This window comes from Rhinolophus hipposideros (genome assembly GCF_964194185.1).
Source record: "Rhinolophus hipposideros genome assembly, chromosome: 6".
NCBI classification, from domain to species: domain Eukaryota; kingdom Metazoa; phylum Chordata; class Mammalia; order Chiroptera; family Rhinolophidae; genus Rhinolophus; species Rhinolophus hipposideros.
The window spans coordinates 95,004,750-95,026,527 of NC_138052.1; the positions used below are offsets into that span (position 1 = coordinate 95,004,750).

Consider the following 21,778-nt stretch of genomic DNA (forward strand, 5'->3'; position numbering starts at 1 on the left):
TTTTACATTTATGACAAATGTATGTCGTCCACATACTGATTTAACTCAAGAATAAGCTCAGACTGGCTACCTGAGGGAGCAGATGGCCTCTCATTTAGGCCCTGTGACACGTTTCCCTTCCCTCTGCTGTGTGTGTAATAGAAGCTGTGTAGCGGAGACGGAAGTGCGAGGCTCTGTGAGGTCCACAGTGGGCATACTCTCCACTGTTTGGGGCAGGACCTCAAGCTTTAGAAAGCAGGTGGCAGAACTCATATCGTCTGAATGCAAAGGGACCCAGAGGACATTTGTCCCAGAGGCACAGGCGCCTCCCTGGAGGGGCCTATGCAGTCCTCCCGTCACCACTGGCACTTTCCTGTGGGAGCAGCTTTGAGTCACTCCCATCCCTGAACGTGGTTGGCCGAAGCCCCAGAGCTCTGAGCAGAGATGGGTCTCATCTGGTAATGTCCCCACACTGTCACCCTCTTTGGTCATGAAATTGTCAGAAAAGCTTCAGCGAGGAGTAGGAGGAGCAGGATGGCTACATGTCCCTGCCTCTAACTACATGTGACACATGCAGACCTGCTCACCATGCTTTGCCATCACTGTTGTCACATTGCCCAGAAATTTGAGGATCGGCAACATGGCCCAGTGACCAGGTAAGGCCTAATCAGGAAAGTGGGGGCAAGAGAACTCCCGTTCCACTAAAGTAGGCCCCAGCGTGAGGAGTGAGCGCTTCAGGGCTGGTCGCAGACGGTGATGAGGCAGAGGTGACGGCGGGCTTGACTGCCCTGGCCTTTCTGGGGAGTCATGAAATATCCCTCAGAAGGGGAGGCAGCTTGCCGGGCGGGCGGGAGAAACGAGGCTTCTTCTTTCCTGGGACTGGCTTGTTGGCGGGCCAACTCAGAGTGAACCCCAAGCTTGGCCTCTGGGGCTCCTCCTGACCAAACAACAGCCTTCCCCATGGGTGGGTTGACCATTGCTCTATCACAGGTGGTTTTTCTTCTGAGCAAGTAAAGCCTCGGCACTGAAGAATCCTTGTCCTGTCATTTTGAACTTTACTGAGAATAGAACGAGCCTCTGGAACAAGGTGCAGTGGAGTCAGGAGAAGTGGCCTTAAGTGAAAACACAGCTGTGGGGTTTACAGACGGCTCTGCAGGGAGGCGTCATCCAGTGGGAGCGGCCAGCCTCACTATAGACTTTCCAACACTAATGAATCGGGAACTCCATGCTGAACAGGATTTAGTTTGATGGGTCCCTGTGCCAGCAGATGGATGTATTTTTCTTGAGAGCCCAAGGTGCCAGAAATCTCTGTGATTACGTTACTGGAGCAAGGTTCTTTTTTGTGGTTTGTGAAGTTGAGCGTCAGGACGGCAGGATTCTCTTGCTCTTTCTCACTCTTATTTTTTCCAGGTCAGAACCAGAGCTTGGGGTGGGGAGGAAAATCCTGCTGAATGAGCAAGTTCTTTCTTAAAAAGCTCTCTCCAAGTCCAAAAAGACTTCAGTGGACTTAGGAGAAAGAAACCTAATACGTTGCCATAGAATCGTTGTGAACCAGTGAAAGCCAAGTCCACAGCACCTTTGTCTTATAAAAGAAAGCAAAGAGGAGATGGAAAAAAAGAAATAATGCTCAGGAAATCCAAACCAAACAAGGAAAACTAAAGAAGAAAAACTAAAGATCACCTCAGAGAATGTGAAGATTTCCTTCTAATGAGATTTTTCAATTACAAAACCAGGCTCAGGTAGAAGTAACTGTTCTGTTCTTTTTAAGTGCCATAAATGGCATACCTGAGATGATTGAACTATGATGGGACTTGCCATTTTCAGCTTAAGAAAGACTTGGACACCCTGCAAGCCCAGTGGACTCGGAGGGGAAGAGTCAGCCGTGGAGCGAGCGGCTGGAGGCTTCCCGGGCTGGTCCTTGACCTGCATTTGAACCTTGGTCCTAATAGCTAGCAGATTGAAGCAAGCTCACAGGCCTCCTGGAGAACCCATGTTGGTTTGAACTCGAGCAAGCCTGGCCACAGAACCAGCACTCTGCTTTCCCCAGCCACCTCTCTCAGTACACCCCTGTGAGGAGCTCAGAGCTGGGCTCCGAGGTCACCCCTGCTTGATCGGGGAGCAGCCTGCAAGTGCCATCCAGGCCATGGTCAGAGAGACACCTGGTTGCCCATCAGAGGTCATCTTGGAGCCGTTGTGGACAAGACAGGCAACTCTAAACGTCTTAATGCATGTCTTGCCCGTCCGAGGTCAGGCCAGACGTTTTCAAAAGCACCAGAAGCTGTGAGCTGGTATCTTCCTTAGCTGTTGGAATTTAGTGCCAAGTGGCCCAGGGATTATGTTCTCCAAGAATATGGTTGTTCAGGAAAGCCAACTATGCACCTGAACGGATTGAAAAACTGGTATTTGCTCACTTGCCCAGGGTGCCATCTGGCATATCACCTCAGCACTCTTTCCTGTCCCCTCCCATCACCCTTTTTTTTAACGTTTATTGGGGTGACAATTGTTAGTAAAGGTACATAGATTTCAGGTGTACAATTCTGTATGACATCATCTATAAATCCCATTGTGTGTTCACCACCCAGAGTCAGTTCTCCTTCCATCACCATATATTTGATCCTGTTTACCCTCATCTCCCTCCCCCAACCCCCCTTACCTTCTGGTAACCACTAAACTATTGTCTGTGTCTATGAGTTTTTGTTTCTCATTTGTTTGTCTTGTTCTCTTGTTTTTGGTACCATCACTCTTCTTTGGTTAGTCTCCTGAATGGAATCTCACTAGGCAGAGGCCCTGCCCCACTGGCTTCACTGGGTTGGCATATAAAGTAAGGTCACACTTCCTTTGATAGGTACATTAAATGACTCCCTGTACCCCTGTCCTGCTTAGCCTGGGACATTCGTTCTTAAACTTAGGTTCACCTGAGGGGTCCTCCACAGCAATGTCTGACTACCCTGAGGAAGCCTGACTGAGTGCTGAATCGGTCATTCTTGTTGCTCACCTGTTGCCACCTGTTGGGAGGATGGCCTGCTGCCTCGCTTGAGTCCCTGGTCCCCCTTCCCCAGAGCCCAGAGGAGCTGAAGGCAGACCTCTTGTAGTCCCAACAGTCCCAACAACGTGGCCTGTCCCCCGCGTTCCCTTGGCACATGGGGAAGGGCTCTTTCCTGAGGGTCCCAACCCCAGCTGCTTCAGCTTACCCACCTGCCAGTTTCCCTGGGGCCCATCCATAGCAGGAAAGCTAGGTCCGAAGGGGTCCCAGGAGTCTCACGCTCTAGCTGCCCGAGTCTGCCCTCCTCTGTGATCTAGCATGAGCCTCTGCAAGTGGAAGTCTCTTCCATTTCCTGTCCTTTGTCCAGAGGAAAGCCTGGCCTCTAACTAGACCTACCTGAAGGCCTCCTTCCTTAGCTGATGGAGGCCCACAGAGCCGCCTCATTACTGCCTCGGGGCCCTTCGCTGCCTCCCTCCTCACCCAGTACCAGAGTCTGACTGGTTGATTGGGGCAGGCTCTTCTGCGTGATGTGGCAGCTGCCTCTGGAAAGGGATTGGTGGACCCCACAAAGTCTCAGAGTGGCTGTCATTCTTGCAGGCTGACTTTCCCAGCTGAGCCTCTGCAGGCCTTGGTCAGAGCCAGCGCTGGCACATGGCAGCCTATAGGCCATGCCTGGCTCATAGGACATGTTCGGTAATACTGTTGAGTGAAACACTGTGCCTCTTCAAAGCACCGGTGAGATGGGAACATCTGGGCTCCTAGAGGACTGAGCCACTGCTTATCGTCTGGTGGCACAATGACTTGAGTGGGGGCAGACATGGGGCAATGTTACTGAAGTGAGAGCAGGAATAACAAACTCCACTGACACTGAATGACTCCAGATCTATCAGCCAGGTCAGCATGTGCCGAGGGGCACAGAAGCCTGCGGGGTCATGATTCTGTGCCTGGAAACTAAATGACTGGGGCACTTCGTTGTTAACAGGTTCACAAAAGGGTACCTGGTGACTCTCCCCACCCTGAGTCCTTGGACTCGCTGGGCAGAGGCCCTGCCTCCATTTTCTGAAGGAGTGAGCAATGGAAGACCCCCTTCTAAGAAGCTCAAAGGATGTGTGGGATCTTGCTGGGATCGACAGCAAGGGCTCTCCTAGAAGCAGTCTCAGCATGAGGAAGGGCAGAGTGTGAATGTGTGGCAAGTGCAGGCTCATGCTGTGCGCGGGAGTGCACTGAGCTCTGTTGGAGGGAGGAGTGCACTGAGCTTTGCAGCAGCAGGAGGGCCAGACCCCCTCCCTGGCCGGCACACGCATTTCTCCTGCCGTCTACCCTGAGGTCTTCCTGCTTGGCACGCCTAGCTCACCCATCCCCCTACAGTCCGACCCTGGAGAGCCCGGGCTGTATTTAATTCATTTTTATGTCTCCGACATACGGACAGCAGGAAGCCATCCCAGGTACTTAAAGAAGGAAGTGTCATCAGGCTTGTGTTTTAGAAAGATAACTCAGCTGGTTGTGGGGAGTGGATTAGAGAGAGCAGAGCCAAGGGAGTGGGTGGATGTACTGTGTGCCACTGTCCTGGAGAAATGATGTCCCCTTACAAAAAAAGGCTGGCAGAGGCCAGGCACAGCTTGGTGAAGGCCCTGACTGCTCTTTGCAGGTTGCAGTCTGCTTCCTCTGCAAGTTGGCTTCATTCTCAGGCTGGGAGCGAGCCACTTGCAGCTGTTCTGGCCCTCATGCCCTGAAGCACCCAGCAATTATCCCCTTACTTCTCATTGGCCTCCGCTGGGTCACATGTCCTTTCCTGAACCAGTTGTTGGGGCAAGGAAATGGCGTGCACTGATTGGCTTGAATTCCTATCTAATACTGAAAGATTTCCTTACAACTGTCAGGCCCAGTCCTGGGGCTTGGTTCTGCTTGGTCCTGGAGCCCCTGGACTCGGGGGAGAAGGTGAATAGCTGAAAGAAACTAGGTAGGTGTCATTAGGAAGGAGGAGATGATTGCTGGGTGACCATCAGTGTCTGCTGTATGGACCAGTTGGACTCATCCTTTCAGGTTTTGAAACATGCACATAGGAGGCACCTACACACACAAACCCACACACACCTACACACCTGTGGGGACACACTTTGTGGGAAATGGCATATCTTCGTCCTGCGTGAATTTCAAACCTCTCAGCATCCCCCCATCCCACCTCCAACTCTTCCTTCCTCGATTTCTCCTTGGATCTCGTGATTGTCCTATCTCCAAGGTCAAACACAGCCTACTCTGACCACAGCCTCCAGTTCCTTCCACTCCCTCACCAAGTGACTCCCACTCCTTTCCTTGACCTCTCGGAAGCAGTGTAGCCCCGCGGTTAGCGACGTGGACCACACTTCAGTTCTGCCGCTTATTCGCTCATTTGGATTTTTTTTTTTAACTTTATTTAAGTGTTTTTCCAGGACCCATCAGCTCCAAGTCAAGTAGTTGTTTCAATCTAGTTGTGGAGGGCGCAGCTCACAGTGGCCCTTGTGGGGATCGAAATAGCAAGCTTGTTGTTAAGAGGCCCACGCTCTAACCAACTGAGCTAACCGGCCGCCCCATATTCGCTCATTTGGGCCAAATACTTGAACACCTCTGTAACATAGGGATAGGTACTGACCTCACAGGGCTTTGGGGAAGATTAAATAAAGTCACACCGGAGAGATGTTTAGACAGAGGACATGCTCAATAAATATTTGCTCTATACAAGACATCTGTTGCCCAGACCCTTCTGTTTTTGTCAGGCAGCCCCTTTCGTTTTTATTTCCTGCCTGTTCCCCATTAGAGTTTCTACTCCATCTGTTGCCAATGTCATGTCTCCACTCTCTTGCTCCCTCAAGCCTTATTCGTCCCTCACACCTTCCTGGCAAATGCTCTTTTTTTTTTTTTTTTTTTTTTAATGCCTGTGTCTAGGTTGCTAGAGAAAAACAACCGGGCAGATGGTGCTACACTAACTTCAGACACTGGCCTCAGCTGACCCTTAATGCTCCCTGGCAGCCCTCGTGCTCTGCCCTGGTCAACTCTTATTCCTGTTCTCCAAAGAAGCAAATTCAAACCTTCATCACTTTTCTCCAGCTTCCATTCCTTCCTTTACCAAACCCTCCGTTCCTTGCAGATAATTTGACCTCCTAATTCTCAGAAAAGAACAAAAATCAGACTGGAGCATTCCAAACCACCATCATCCCTGACCCCTTCCGCCAAATCCACAGATATGGCTGCATCCCTGCCCAGCCCTCCCGACTCCTCCAGCGGAGAGAGGGTCCTCCACTTGTGTGCTGGATTCGAATCCCTCCTGTCTCCTCAGATACCTTGATTCTTCAGTTATCTCCATCTCTCCTGTACTTTTCGACCCCTCTATCAATGGTGCTTCCTTCATATCGGCATTTACACAAATCTCTGTCATCTTACAATGCACTCTCCTTCAATCCCACAGCCTATTATCCTGCCTCATTCCTTCCCATTCATCTCGGCTCTTCCTCACCACTGTCTAATTTGCTAAAAGAGTTGTGTGCACTCACAATCCCCCTTTCCTCACCTTCTCCTCGTTCTTCAACCCGTCACACCTGATCGCTGCTCCCACCACTCTCCCAACAGTCTTTGTTGCTAAGTCCAGTGAATTCTTTTTTTTGGATGCTTGTCCCTCTCTTACTTGACGTCTTAGAAGGATTTAATGCTGCTGACTGTTCCCTTGTAAGACACGTTCTCCCCTGGGCTCCGGAAACATCGTAACTGAAAACTCCATGGCCACTCCTTCTCAGTCTGCATTGTCTAGTTCTTAAAATAGCCGTCTCTCTGGATTCTATCCAAGACCCCATTTTTACTCCACACACACTCTCAGGACAATCTCATCCACTCTCACGGCTTCAGTTGCCACCTTACTTACCCTGCAAAGTTTCCCAAATGTGTTCCCGCCAGATTACAGTCTTGCATATAAACTTCAGAATTGTTTACAAGGCATAGCTGCCTGCCGCTCGTCTCCGCTAAGATGCCTCTCAGGTACTGTAAGACCAGCACTCGCACACTAAACTCCAGCTCTTCTCTCAAACCCGCTGTCCTCCTCGGGACTGATTAGCAGCACCATCTACTCCACTGCCCGAGGCAGAGAACCTTCAACATTATCTTTGACTCCTCCCTTTTGTGCAGACTTTATATCCGGACCATCACCAAGCCCTATAATTCTGGTAAGGCAAAAAGAGCATGGCTGTTGGTTGAAGTTCTGATTCTAACTGTGGTTTAGACAAATTACTTGACCTTTCTCAGCATCAAGTTCCTCACCTGTAACAAGGAAATAGTCATACCTAATTCAAATAGTTGTGGTCCAGGATAAAGGAAAGTCTTTACTTGGTAAGCATTAATAAACGTGAGTTCTCTATTCAGTAAACAGGAGGGCCCTTTGTCTCCATTCCCTCTCTCCCCATCCCCATCCCCATCACCGCCTCTACTCACTTATTGTTGAATTAGGATATACATAGACCTTGAGAATCCCCCGGAATTAAATTTCCCATAATTCCTTCATAACCAAGGACTACAGCTTGTATCTCGCCATGCTTATCATGAAGAATTTGGAAAATGCAAAGAAAGTCAAGCAATCTCTGTTGCCATTTTGATATAGTTCCTTCCAGTCTTTCTTCGTGCAGTCTCTGTTCTTATTTACATAGTTTTCGTGCATATAATCAAGCATACATCCTGCTTTTTCCATCTAACCCAGGTATTTCCCCAAGTTAATAATTCTTTATGAAAGTGTAACAGCTACAAACTGTTCTGCAGACTGTGGTATAGTTTATTTAACCATTCTGCTATTGCTGCATTTTTAGAGTCTTTCCAGTAAATAATACTGAGGTGAACAGTTTTGCAAAAAAAAAAAAAAATGTGTTTCCTCCTACATTTATAATAATTTCTCTAAGCCCTAAATTCATAACTTGAATCACTAAGTCAAAGGATTTAAAAATTTCTACATAGTACAGTCTCTGAAACAGACTAGATGAACATAGGCCTGACCTCAGCTACAAAGAGGGAGATAAAGAGAAAAGGGTTTTAATTAATAGATTTTTAAAAAAATAATTATTTTCTGTTTTACTGAAAGTGGGCTGGGAAGAGCCAAACAGTGCTCTGTTGGGAAAACACACCTTTGACTTCAAGTTCCTGGCTTCATGATGGTAAAGAGGGCTTGTTTCTGTTTTTGTATTTTCCTCAGGGTCAGTAAAAGGACAAGCCATTCCTACAAGCTCATTTCCCTCTAAGAAAGAGAAGAATGTCCAGCATCTAATGATGCAGATCATTAGCTATGTTAACAGCCTTGCAATTTAAAAAAAAAAAAAGTTATAATAATGTATCCTCCTAATGTGCACTTAATTTTAGTTAAAATTTCCCTGGTGATGTAAAAAATCCGGTGTGAATTTGGAAGTCTAATAATTGGCTCTGCATCTGGAAATGTTACGGCTGCCACAGCTGACTGGGCTGTAGCTGGACACACACAACCTCACTGAACTCGGCTTCCCAGTGACACACCTGGAGCTCTGAATTCACCTGCGGAGTCCTCTCCGGAAGCCGCAAAGACTTCTCTCTGGGGAGATTTTGTTCTCATCTCCCCAAATCAGAGAAAGCTAATGAGTGCCTCCCAGTTAATATGTCCAAAGTCAAACTTCTGACTCCCTGCCGGTATCCAAGTTCAGTCTTCCCACTCAACAGTGGGACAGCCACGTCCCTGGTTAATGAAATCAAAAATCCTTGGTTTCTTGATTTCTGTCCTCACCTCCCCCCAACATCAAATCCATCAGTATATCCTGTCGATTCTACTTCTAAGTTTACTTTGAAGATAGATCTCCAATTATTCATTTCTCTCCATCTCGCCCGCCCTCCCAGCCCCCATCACCGCTCACCTGCCCTTCCCACTAGCCTCCTAGAGGCTCCTGCTTCCACTCTCCCCACAGCCTGGTCTCTATACAGTAGCCAGAGGGATCTTGTTAAAACATAACTTGCATCGTGTTATCCACCCCTTCCTTAAAACATGTCAGACTTCCTTTTGCTGTTAAGGTAAAGGCCAAAGTCCTAATGTAGCCAAGAAGGTACCGCGTGGTCTGCCCTGGCCTTCCTCTGCACGTCACTGCCCACCGTGTCTCCCGTAGAGCGAGTTCCTGCTTACCAGCCCTCCCTCGGTTCCTGGAACTGCTGCCCCAGGGCCTCTGTACCAAGTCTCCTCCTGCGTTCCCTATCCTTCCTCCCCGCTCTAGGTCCGGTTATTTACTTCAACAGGAACATGGGAGATTTGTTTCCTGCTTCAGAGAACCTGTTTTAATTCGAAGTTTTATATGTATACATTCATTAATGTGATCATGTGAATGAGCTTCATCTCCTGAACTAGACTGTAAGGTCCATGAAGGAGTCCCCTCTCTTCTGCTGTTCACTGTTCTTTCCGTCAGCTAGCTCAGCGTCGCGCACAAAGTAGGTACTCAGTAAATAATTGGTTGCATGCTGAATGAATAAGGAGAGTCCTGGTAACGGTGTTCCCATGAGGCATGGGCTTTTCCCAGAGTTGGCAGGCCCAGGTTCTCCACCACATGTCAGCTGGAGGCAGGGTGATCATGCTTGATTTTTATTAATTTTTTTATTTCAATATCAGAATGAGCAGAGCATGCTGCCTAAAACTTACTTGGTTTTCTCTTCTCTCTTTATTCAGCTAAAGCTTGCTTTCACTCTGGACCACGAGACTGGATTGCCTCAAGGATGTCACATCTACGAGTACCGCGACAGCAACAAGTAAGCCACTCAGTGGGAAAGAGTGTCACCTCAGCATGTCCTGCCGAGGTCTCACCTTTGGGCTCTGTTACACTGGACTTCTCTTACAAAGGGATTGTCAGGAAGAGAAGCACACTTTTTGCGACTTTGCTAGAAAAGGGGCGGGATAGAATATTCCTCCCATAACACCTCTTTTGCCCCTAAACACAGAGCTTGCAGTACTTGTATAGGAGCAGCTGTCATGGACTAGGTAGGTGTCTATTCCAAAGTACACCTTCCTTTCCAGGCTCCTCTTTCCTCCAGACCCACTCCCAATGTGGTCTGCGTCACGTGCCGGCTAGTTTGGTTCACTGTGCAACTTTGGCTTTTGGCAGTGTTGTCTGACTAGACTTACGTTTATAGGTCTTGTTGTGACAGTCTGCCTTGCGAATTTTCTAGTTGGAGGATTTCTGAGAACTGACAGAGATTTAACTTGGTGGCCATATTAGAAAGGCGGCAGCTGGCATAGGTCTGTAGCCTCTCCTTTCTTCATCGCCTCCTTGACTGTATTTCTATCTGTGTGACAGTGAAGGCGGTGAGTGAGGCAAAGGGAATATGCCCTGATGGTGACAGTGACGGTGATGATAATAAATAGTGATGCAGCTACCATTGAGGACCTACTGGGTGTTGGGCACAGCACTGGGACATTGCATGTGTTACCCAGTTTAATCCTCATGACAACCTGAAGAGTGTGCTTTTGTTACTGTATTTGCGGAAGCTGAGATCTGGGGGTATTGCTCAAGGTCACTGTCCACAACTGTGTGAGGCAGCAGCCGCGTGATCACGTTTACTCTGGGAAGAGACTAGATAAAAGGCAACTGTCGTCCCAAGTTGCTACTGTCTAGAAACCCCAGGCAGTGACAAGAACAGTCCCAATCTGGACTCAAAGACAACATATCGTGATCCAATTGTTTAAATATCCCAGCTATTTTATTTTATCCAGTGGACGGAATCAAATAGGCACACGCCAGTGGAACTGTGCCTTACCTTCCGGAAGAGAAACTCGTGTCTTCCTCAAAAACTCTTGCTTTGGAATGGGTTGAGATGGGTTCCTGGGTGCCTTCATGACCAGGTCTCCACTCTGGTTACTTTCAACGCATTCCTCTTTGTAGCTAATCTTTGGGGTATGCCCTAGTAAGCTAATGTGTACCTTCAGTTCCCACCCAGTTGATCGTTTAGGAAAGGCTGGCCAAGCATCCTTTAACCCCATCGTTTCTCCTCTCGGACGGCACTGTTTTTAGAAGACAGCTCCAGGGTGATGGGCCACTGTGTCAGAACTACCATCTCAGCTACTTGTAATGTTTCATTCTATAGAGAAGTAGGGCTAGACTTCTCAGAGGGGCCCGAGGACAACTGAGCAAGTCCCTGGGTGGCTAGCGACTAAGAGAAACAAGCCTTGAGCTGCCTGCCGTGCCAGCCTGCCACCCTCCATGTCAGCAGTGCCCTGTGCTCCCTGGTGCTTGCTGGGTGGCAGTGGATGGCAGCCCCGTACATGGAGATTGTGGCAGCAGAAACAGATCTTTAGGCCCAGGGGGTTTATAGACTCCAGTTCTGGCCTGACTTTCCACTCCTTGAAACAAAAGTTGGCAGAGTATCTGTTCAGTGGGGGAAGGGCACTGGCCCTCCTTCCTTTTAAGTTCCTGCCTGAGCAGTTCAGTGGTCCAGTGACGATGACGACTTAGGTTGTCTTGGAAGCTGAGAGGAGAAAATAGCCTACCTCTGTTTCTGGGCCTAATGCTTAGCTCCTGGTATACGTATCAGAGTGAGCAATGTAAGAGGAGAATGTAGGGGTTGTGCATAACTTCAGCCCCCAAAGACCTGGAAAAGAAAACATTTGTGTAGGATGTGGGAGAGGAGCCATGACCCAGGGAAGTATGTGAGCCAGTGCCCCAGTGATCCGTCTCCATGGTTCTCTCTCGCTTGTCTTAGAGGCAATGTTGGGGCTCGTTCTCAATCCGTGGACAAGTTTCCTAACCTCTCTGAGCCTCGGGTTTCTTCATCTGCTAAGCCAAGGGACTAATGATACCTACCTGTGGAGTGGATTCACATGTCAAAGATGTCATCACTGGCCTAGCATGTAAAATGCCCAGAGTGCGTGTTGATTGCCTCTCCTTCCCAAACAGAAAAATCGTCACGACTTCCATTCTGTTTTCCCTGTGCTAGCAGGGCAGCATCCAGGAGCTCTGACTGCAGCTCCCATTGGAGTATTGATTGGGGAGGACGCTGGTGTCCATGTGTGACAGCCGCCAGCCGTGTGCGATGCACTCTGTGCAAAGGCAAACCCCTCTCCCCACTTAGGAATTGTGAACAGGGAACCCCATGAGCCTGACCATGGCTTTGTCTTCTCCCCTAGGCTCTGCCCTGTGTTCCTCTGTTCACTTTAGCGTCATTTCCCCAGGAGTGCCTGAATCCCCATATTGCTGTGATTGTGATACTAGGAAATGAGAATATTCTAGCCCAAGGCCCTAAGGAGCCCGTGTTGTCTAGAGCCGAGTAACATGAAGGTAACTGAAGCAAAGAGCTGAGGTCCTACATATGAGAGAAATGAGCTTCCTATCTCAGTATTAATTTGGTACAATTAATTATTGAAACTACTTCTTGTTTTGTTCGTATCAGTACCCCTAGAGCCCTAGCCCAAGACCTGGCAGATGGTGCTAATGAAGGCAGGTCGGGGGACCCGATTAACCATTTTAGAGAAGGAACCTGGGTAGGGGGGAGTCAAATCTCTTTCCAACCTTTGTCTTTTCATTTGTTGTAGGATTATGATGAGGATTAAATTACTCATGACGTCAGGGAAAACTGTCTCCGTGGGTAGTTTATGGATTCTAAAGTGCTAACATAGAAGAAGGAAGCTGTAAAAATCCGGTGTAACTCTGTGCATATAGTAATAATTAGAGTTGTTTACATCACCTGCCTGCCATTTTTTGCCTGATATGAAGCACAGTCACAATTAGGAAGAGCATTAAGTGGGCCAGACCAACTTGCAGGAGCTGAACTTGATTGCGAGGCTACATGCTGTCCATGACCTCTCGTGTTTCTGACCCACGTAGAGGGCTATTAGCCCCCACTCCCTGACTGCCCACGGCTCACCAGCACTGGGCTAGGGGCTCACCCAGATTATTTCTCCAGGCAGATGGTAGTGTCACAGTTCCACAGATTGCAAAATAAAAACATTCAGACTGAGAGCGGTTAACCTGCCCAAGGTCACCCTGTGGATTTTACCCCAGCTCTAGCAGATTCCAAAGCTGTGCCTTCACACCACCTGCCTTTCTCTCCATCACCTGAAGCCCGAGGTCGTTCTGATTCCAGCCTCTTCTAAACAGACCTGCCCTAGAAGTTCTCTGTCTGGAGATTCTGGGATTTCCAGTCCCTGCGGAGCCCTGGGTGGATAGACAGCCTGTCTGGTAGAACAAGTCCCAACTTGTCATCATAAATCTGAGTTAGCTGGTCATTGTCCGAGGCAGGTCACCGTCCACTCTGCAGTGCAGCCTACCTATCAGGATCCTGAAGGTGGTGATACATGTCGGGGCTGAGGGAGAGTGGAACGAGGCGACGTGTGATGGGCCATGTAAACGGGGGAGTACTTCAGAGGTACTGAGTGTGGTGCTTGCCCTTGTAACCGCCCGAGTGGCCCGCGCACTGGGCCCTGCAGACCTGGGCTCCGGCTCTGCGCTGCCCTCTCCGCCCCCCCTCGGCAGCTATGCGTCGCCCTGGTTCAGAGACGCCCTGACTCCCACAGCCAGCTCCCCCGACTCCATCGTCTCTTGGGGCAGGTTAGTGTGCTAAACTAATGAAACGAAATCTTTCGTTTTTTCCTGCCTAGATAGATGGCTCATTTTGGCACCTTGAAACCCACATCATCAACACGGACCACTAACATCTAGAAGTATCAGAGAGAGCCCATCCCTGTGGAGTTGATTTTCCTCCGCTAAAGTGCCTTTCCACCTTCTTAGGTCCTCACTGAAGCACGGCATCACTGCAGCCTTCCAGACGAGAGGGAGGGCACTTCTGGTCCTCACGTCCTCCCCGCTCCCCAGCCCGAGGGCGCTTCGCAGCTCAGGTCACTGGCCTTCTGGCAGCAGCGCGGGCTGAGGCGGGGCTCTGGGCCCCTGAGAGCTCACCTTGATTCTTTCCCCAGCCCCTGAACGCATAGTCCTGTCTGGACTGGAGGGTTTCCCAGCATGCTGGCCTGCCTCTGAGGGACGGCCTGCTCAGCATCTTTCGGTCTCAGGACACGCCAGGCAGGCAGGACAGACCCACAGGGCAAAGCTTAGGGTAACCCTGGGATTCTGCTTCTGTTGTGCTCTCATCATGGAGAACGTGCTGGGTTAGTTCAGGTCAGTTGATAAGTGTATGTCAAACAAGATTGGTGTGCAGGAGACATACGGGGGATGAGGGAGAAAATAGGAGCGGGCACGCGGCTACAGACCGTGGTCCCGCCTGCCCTGTGAAGGAGAGTCCAGAGAAAGGAGGGTTGGCCAAAGCCTCCGCCTGCAGCGGGGATCGAGAAAGCTGTGGCCAGGCCGGTGGCACATCTGCAACCAGAGTTGCTGGTTGGAAGAGTGTCATGTCTATGGGAGTATCCCTGCCTCAAGACCCCTGCCTGCTCTGTCACCCGGGGCCTCTCTTCCTGAGAAGGAGCTCAGAAAGAGACATGAATGAGCTGAACTACTGCCTCAGGATCGTAGTGGAACTCGGGGCACCAGCTGGTCCTCTTCCCTCCTCCACTGTCCACTTCAAATTCTCCTCGCCCTCAGCCAGCGCCTCAGTAGACCTTGACAGCTTAACTGGTAGTGACCCAACTTCACTGCAAGGCTTCTGAGCCCTTGGCTGTCACGTCTTTCTCAGACCAGGGCTGACGCATATATGTGTATGTTTGTCCCCAGTGTGGCAAGGGAGTACCAGGAGGCTCCCCTGGGTCCCACACAGCTCCTCCCTGCCCCTCCGCTGATCTGGTTGAGTATCCCGCCCCCCGACCCCCCGTCTCCCCAAGATGACTCCTCTTATCTGCTGGCCCCTGGATCCATGGAGTGCAGAGAATCCTGGCAGTGGCCCTTCGTCACGTTACCTCTGGCCTCTAGTACCTCAGGCTCCATTGTCCCGTGGGTGTGAATGAGCCCAGCTCTGTGACTCCCTTTCCTACTGTCCTCTCCTGCTTACGGAGAAATGCCACCACCACACCCCACTGCATTTCTGATGACCCTGATGAAGGGGGTGTCCTGCAGGCCTCCCCCAGAACATAGGCCTCTGCTGGGTCTTCTGGACTCAGTAATATGTGCATTCCAGCATGGCCCCTTCCTCTTTGTTCCTTCCTCTGCTGTCTGCCAGGCAATTCATGCCTTTTTTCCACTTGGCTCACCCTTAGCTGTCACTTTCCCCAGGCCCCTAAGGACGACCCCCTCCCCTGGGGTATTTGCCAGGGTGCTGAATCCCACAGCCCAAATTAGTGCATTCTTCTTGCTCATCTGGTTTTACTTCCTGGCCCCCTTGATCAGGCCCCCAAGTCCTGCTAGCTAATTCTTCTCCCTCTTGGTATAAAATCTCTCCTTTCTGATCAGGCCCAGCACATCCTAAGCTGCATGTACCCCTCATTATGGGCCAGGCAGCCCAGAAAGAGTTAGGGGAGTTTCCTGAGCAGTAGGGGGTGACCTCTGCATGCCTTCAGGTAACGTAACTAACGTAACTGGAAGCGTGTGCCACGTTTTTGTAAGCTGTCCCAGAGGCCCTCTGGCTCTCCCACTCAGCCTTTACCTGCTTGTTGAGGGCCTTCAGACTGTCACCGTCCCCCAGCTGGGCATCGTCACACCTCAGGTAACCAGCCAAGACTCCACTGCGCCTCCCAGGCTTTCAGATGAATGCTTCCATCGTCACAAAGTGATCAGGGGCTTTTTCCTAGGTTGCCACTGTTGAATCTTTGAGCAATTAGGCCACTACTTTGTGCCAAGGACTCTCCATGCCCCGAGTGTCCCCTTTGCCTGCCAGGTAATGAGTGAGCAGTCCCCAAACTCCTCTGTTCTGCTTGTTTTCTCAGATCCACTCCGGTAACCACTTGTGGTAGTTCAGGTCCTCTGAGAAGCGGGTGCCAGGACAGGATTAGATGTGCAGGAGATGTATTGAGGGCAGGCCTGTGAGAAACAGAATGGGAGGGAAGAAAGATATGTAAGATAGAGCCTTCAGACCTCAATGGGAGGGACGACCGGGTAGGAAGAGTCTCAGGCTGTAGCTGTTTGAAGAAGGGGTCGCCGGGCCCATGGGAGGTCCTCAAACCAAAGGCACTTGCTGGAGGCATCTCACGTTTTGCAGGGCCCCCGAGTGCTCAGTCACTGGCTGGGAGCAGCCCAGGGAAAGTGTGGCCTCGGCACAAATGCAGTGGTAGGTCCCAAGGGCTGCAGCTGGGCCAGCAAGCAGTTTATGGTCCTGTGGCAGGAGCTCCAAGGGGCACCTTTTCATGGGGAGGGGGGAGAGCAGGAGCTCCTGGATAAAGCCCTGCGTTTAATTTCTTTCCCCCTCCGCTTGGTTCTTGTCCTCTGCCTTCACGTAAATAAGCAGAGAGGGTATGTCCCAGCAGCTCTGACAACGTCAGACTGACACCAATCCTTCCCAGGACTTTGGAAATGACACTTTGCACCTTGGACCGGCTGCAAGTCCCCAGGCTAAGCAGTTATGTTACCTGAGAGCCTCCAGACCTCCCACTGACACTGCCAGGTTAGAATGAAGAATGCCTTTCTTGTTCCTGGTGAAACCCTTGGTTAGGAGAAAAGGGAGCCAGAAATCAAGGGAGAGGAGGGGTTCGGGGGAAATTGGAAGCAACCCAGCCAGAGAAAGGCGCCAGAAGTGACCTCATGGGAGCAAGCCGACAGCTGTTCCGTGCATGTTGGAGTTGGCCCCTTACCACAGGTGTGAGCTCACCGTTTCCCATCCCAGCCTTTGGTGTTGGGCATCAAAATGGTAATCAGGGAAGGCTATCCTTCTTCACCTTCCCCACCATGTAGAGAGGGGGCGGGGCTCCCTTCCCTCCCATCACCTCACTCCAGGCAGCAGCAATAATGATACCTTGCGTGTCAAAATGCATTGTTCATTTGGCCTCGATTTTCCTGACAGGAAGGGCAGGGCATATGAACACTCCCGTTTTATGGAGAGGGAACCGGATTCCCTGAGAGGTGTCCTGACCAAGGTCAAGCTATGAGCCCCAGGTGGAGCCAGCAGGCTTTTCCCTGGGCGGCGTGTTGGTGAAGCACTGGGGAGGCAGGCCTGGGACAGCGCCACAGTGAGGCCGCACTGCCCAAGGGCAGCCAGCCTGGGGCAGCATGGCTGCCTCCTGTGTTACTTACATTACCAAGACTCCAGAGGGGTAATGTGGCCAGGGCAGGGAGAAGCTCTGAAGCAGTTGTGTTGTGTCAGCACTCTTTCCCCAGCTATTGGGACACGGGGGAGGGATGGAGCCTGAAGTCACGTTTTAAAACCCTGAATTGCCTCCGCAAAGGTTTCCCCAGCAGCGGGGCCAGAGTTCTGAGCCCTTCAGAGAAATCGCTAGCTCCTCGGGCCCTGCTGGCTTTCTAAGGCTAGGCCTGATCAGTGCGAACATATGGAAACCAGCAGCAGTGCCGAGGTTGTGCTGGGCAGACCAGCTGCAGATAGATCGGCACACGCGCAGACGCGCACGGACCCCTGTCTCGGTGTGTGTTAGAGCTTAATGCCCACTCACCTCAGTGACTATTGCCTGCCACAGTGCGCGCGCTGGAAAATAGGTTTTTACAATAAACTCACTTCTATAAAGCCTATGTTTTAACTATGACATGGATCGAGAAAAGTAGACAAATCATACGCATCTAGTTCAAAGGATAAACCCACCACATAACCATCACCCAGATCAAGAAACAGAACATTTCAGCCCCCGAGGAGCTTCCCTCATGCCCTCTCTCCTCCCAGAGGAATCCATCATCATAACTAACTGCTAACACTAGAGATTAGTTTTGCTTGGCTTTGAACTTTATAGAAATGGAATCATTCTGTACATTCTCTTTTGTGTCTGACTCTTTTCTTTCGGCATTATGTTTGTGAGAATTCGTCTTTGTTGCTCGTCTAGCTATGGTCCATTCATTGTCATTGCATAAATGAATGAAATACATCAGTTTATCCAATCCTCTTTCATTCAGTCAACATTTGGGTTGTTTCAATTTGGGGCTATTATAAATCTGCTTGTATGTGTCTTTTGGTGTATATATACATGTATTTCTTTTGAGTATACACCTAGGAGTGAAATTGCCGAATCACAGAGAAAATATCTTCCCAAGTGGTTGTACCAGTTTACCACTTCACCAGCCATGTATGAGACTTCTTATGTTTATTGGCTGTTCAGTAGAGGACCGTTTCAAATTTCATGCCTATTTTTCTACTGGGTTTTCTGTTTTTTCTTGTTGATTTATAAGTCTCTCTATCCTTGATTTGAGTCCTTTGTTGGTTATACATGTGGCAAATGTCTTCTACTCAGTACCTTGGGTTTTTTACTCACTTTGGTGGTGTTTTGAAGAACAGAAGTTTTTCTTTTCAATGTAATTCAATGTATTGATTTTATTCTTTTTTTTTAATTTTATTTTTTTTAATTTATTGGGGTGACAATTGTTAATGAAATTACATAATTTCAGGTGTACAATTCTGTATTACATCATCTATAAATCCCATTGTGTGTTCACCACCCAGAGTCAGTTCTCCTTCCATCACCATATATTTGATCCCCCTTACCCTCATCTCCCACCCCCCAGATTTTATTCTTTATGGTTGATTTTTCTAATATCCCATTTAAGAAATCTGTATAAAAATCCTGAAGATATGTTTCTATTAGTCAGGGTTCTCCAGAGAAGTAAAAACAATAAGAGATACTTAGGTAGGTAGGTAGGTCGGTAGGTAGGTAAGTAGATAGGTAGGTAGGTACCGTGTTTCCCTGAAAAAAAAGACCTAGCTGGACCATCAGCTCTAATGCGTCTTTTGGAGCAAAAATTAAGATCCAGTCTTATTTTAATATAATGTAAGATTGGGTCTTTAATATAATAATATAATATAACATAATATAACATAACATAATATAAAATACTGGGTCTTATATTAATTTTTGCTCCAAAAGACGTATTAGAGCTGATGGTCTGGCTAGGTCTATTTTCAGGGAAACACGGTAAGTAGGTAGATTGAGATTTATTTTCAGGAATTGGCTCATGTGATGATGGAAGCCAGTAAGACCTACGATCTGCTGTCTGCAAGCTGGAGGCCCAGGAAAGCTGGTGGTGTAATCTAGTGGAGTCCAAAGGCCTGCGAACCAGGGAAGTCAGTGGTGTAAATCCCAGTCTGAGGGAAGAAGATGAGGTGAGATGCCCAGCACAAGCAGTGAGACAGGGGAAAAGGGCTGAAGTCCTCATTACTCTACCTTTCGTTCTGTCCCAGCTTTCGGCAGATTGGATGGTGTCCACCCACCTTGGGGAGGGCCATCTGCTTTACTGTGTCTGCTGATTCAGATGCTGCTCATAGACACACCAGAAACACCCTAACGGACATGGAAATAACGTTTTATCCGGGTACTCCATGGCCAGTTTAGTTGACACATAAAATTACCTATTAGGTTTTTCCCACATTATCTTCTAGGAGCTCTATTGTATTGTCTTTTCTATTTTATGCTATAATCTCTTCAGAATTGATTTTTTAATATTACAGCAAGTTTCATTTTTCCCTCTGGATATCTAATTGACCGAGACCATTTGTTGAACAGACTTTCTCACCTTTCCACAGTGCCACCTTTGTCTAAAAGGAAGTACACGGATCTGTTTCTTCTTGTTCCAATACCCCACTGACCCAGTTATTACGCCTTTGTTAAAAGTCTTGATATCCAGTAGAGCCAGACTTTCCACCTTGCTCCTCTGCCATAAAGGGCATCTAGGCTATTCTTGGCCCTTTCAGTTTCCATATAAATTTTAGAATCAGATTGTCCGTTGTCACACACAACTGGGATTTATATTGAGATTTATTTGAATCTATATATCAATTTGGGGGAAAATGACATTTTTATGATACTGTCTTCTCATCCTTTACTTAGGTCTTCTTTAATTTTTCTCAATAATGTTTTATAATTTTCTGTATAAAGGTCTTTATCATCTTTCTTTATATTACTCCTAGGTATTTGATGTTTGTGATACTATTTTAAATGGTATTAATTTCCTTTTCTCTTCGTTGTCGACATACGGGAATACAGCTAATTATTATGGACCCTGTATCCAGTGACCTTGCTAAATTCATTTATTAAATTCAAACAATTTGTTTTGTAGAATCTTTTTTACTTTCTATATACCCAATCATGTATATACAAATAGTGACACATTTACTCTTTCCTTTCCAATTCTCCCACCATGTATTTCTTTTTCTTGCCTTATTGCACCTTGTGGTGGTTAATGAAAGTGGTGACAGCAGGCGTCTGTGTCTTGCTCCTGATCTCAGTGAGAAGGATTTTTACCACAAATTTACTTTCAGATTATGAAAGTTTAAAGAGATTTGGAGGAGGGGCAAGAAAAAGATGTTAAATATACCTGTGAGGCAGTTTAACATCTTTTCTCTTAGAGACGATGGCGGGCTTAAAAATACACAATTCTATGTCACGACCCAAGCAGCCTGAAGAGATTCCTTCTCTGACTTGGAGAGAGGAAGGAAGAGTACAGAGAGGGTATAGACCCAAACCTGCCCTGGCAAGGGGAGAATGTCCCTGTTATTCTCACAGCCCTTCTTTTACAGCCCAAATAACTACCCAGGGATGACTCAAGAGATTTCCCTGCAAGACAGAAAATTCTAGGATACCAGGAACTCTCAAAACTGCTCACTTTTAAATTCTCAAAGGCCTTATTAAAGAGAGTAAATGTTTCCTTGGTTGATTTAACACAGGGTTACAGTAAGCAAACAACTTTTCTTCCTTCTTGAGTTAAATTTCCTTTGTACAGCTTTGCCTTTTTCTTTACTTGTCTTTTTGTAATGGACTACAGTTCTCTCCGTTCTTGGGAGCCTCCCGGGCTGCTGCAATCCAGTATGACTTGGAGCCTTTCGGTTGTTTTTTTCCATATTCTTTTTACCATGTGGTGACATGCTTTGAGCAATGAGAGAAGATGGGCAGAATTGGCATATTTGTTTTTGCTACACCTATCTTTTTCGCTACACCTATCTTTTTTGCTACATCCATACCTTTTTCAGAATTTCCTGGCGTGACCATGGCAGAGAAAGAGTTCTCTGCCTCTCTGGTTGTTTGTCCATCCACGGATTCATATCCGGGGTGGGGGCTGCTCTTTGGCCCCTATGGCTAGCTTTTTGAGCAGTTTTTAAACCTAAGGAGGCCTGTCCCTTTCCAGGGCTTCAAGGAGTTCTAGAAGAGTCTGGTGGTATTCAGGCCATCCCCATTTGGTGAACAGGCCCACTCAGTTCCTCTTAGGTGGGGTGTGTGCCTCAGGCCCCCTGCGTGCCAGTGTGCTGTGCAGACCCCAGGGCATGCTTAGATACTTAGAGTAGCAGGTCCTTCTGTGTAAACACCCTCTCTCGGATACCCAGAAGTCCGGAGTACGGACCCAGGCCACAGAAGCCTGAGATACTCTCAGGGAGTCAGCCCATATAGGAAACCGGCCACAGGATTGCGTGCTGGCTCCAAGCCTGAAGAAAGGTGCCCATGGCTGTCACCTCCTGCAGCTGCCTGGCAGGCAACCAGAATGTGCTTGGCTCTCTCAGCTTTTGGCTGTGCTCTCTGTGGGGAAGTGTGTCTGATCTGTCTTCACTGCCACTCCCCAGCTCCCTGCGGCATTGTGGCTTTTTCTTGGTGTTTGGGCAGGAAGCCTCCAGAGCCTGAAGAAATTGCTGTACTTGATGACAAAGGCCATCAATTGATATAAATCACCTAGGGACTGCTTTATTTATTGAAAAGGAATTGAACATAATTACTCTCTCTTCTTAGGACACTTCGCCAACGGTGGGCACCGAGGTGGGCAAAGAGCTCACCAGTGACTCAGCATGTGCCCA

The 21,778-nt window shown here is 48.6% G+C and overlaps 1 protein-coding gene across 2 annotated transcripts in view; it reads left to right on the forward strand.

Annotated features, from left to right (window-relative positions):
- DIS3L2 (DIS3 like 3'-5' exoribonuclease 2) overlaps positions 1-21,778 on the forward strand; it is a 307,560-nt gene that overhangs the window by 260,184 nt on the left and 25,598 nt on the right. For both annotated transcript variants that reach the window (XM_081051782.1, XM_081051783.1), the window contains exon 14: positions 9,648-9,727. In XM_081051782.1, the coding sequence (XP_080907908.1) occupies positions 9,648-9,727 (80 nt within the window). The remainder of the gene's footprint in view (positions 1-9,647; positions 9,728-21,778) is intronic.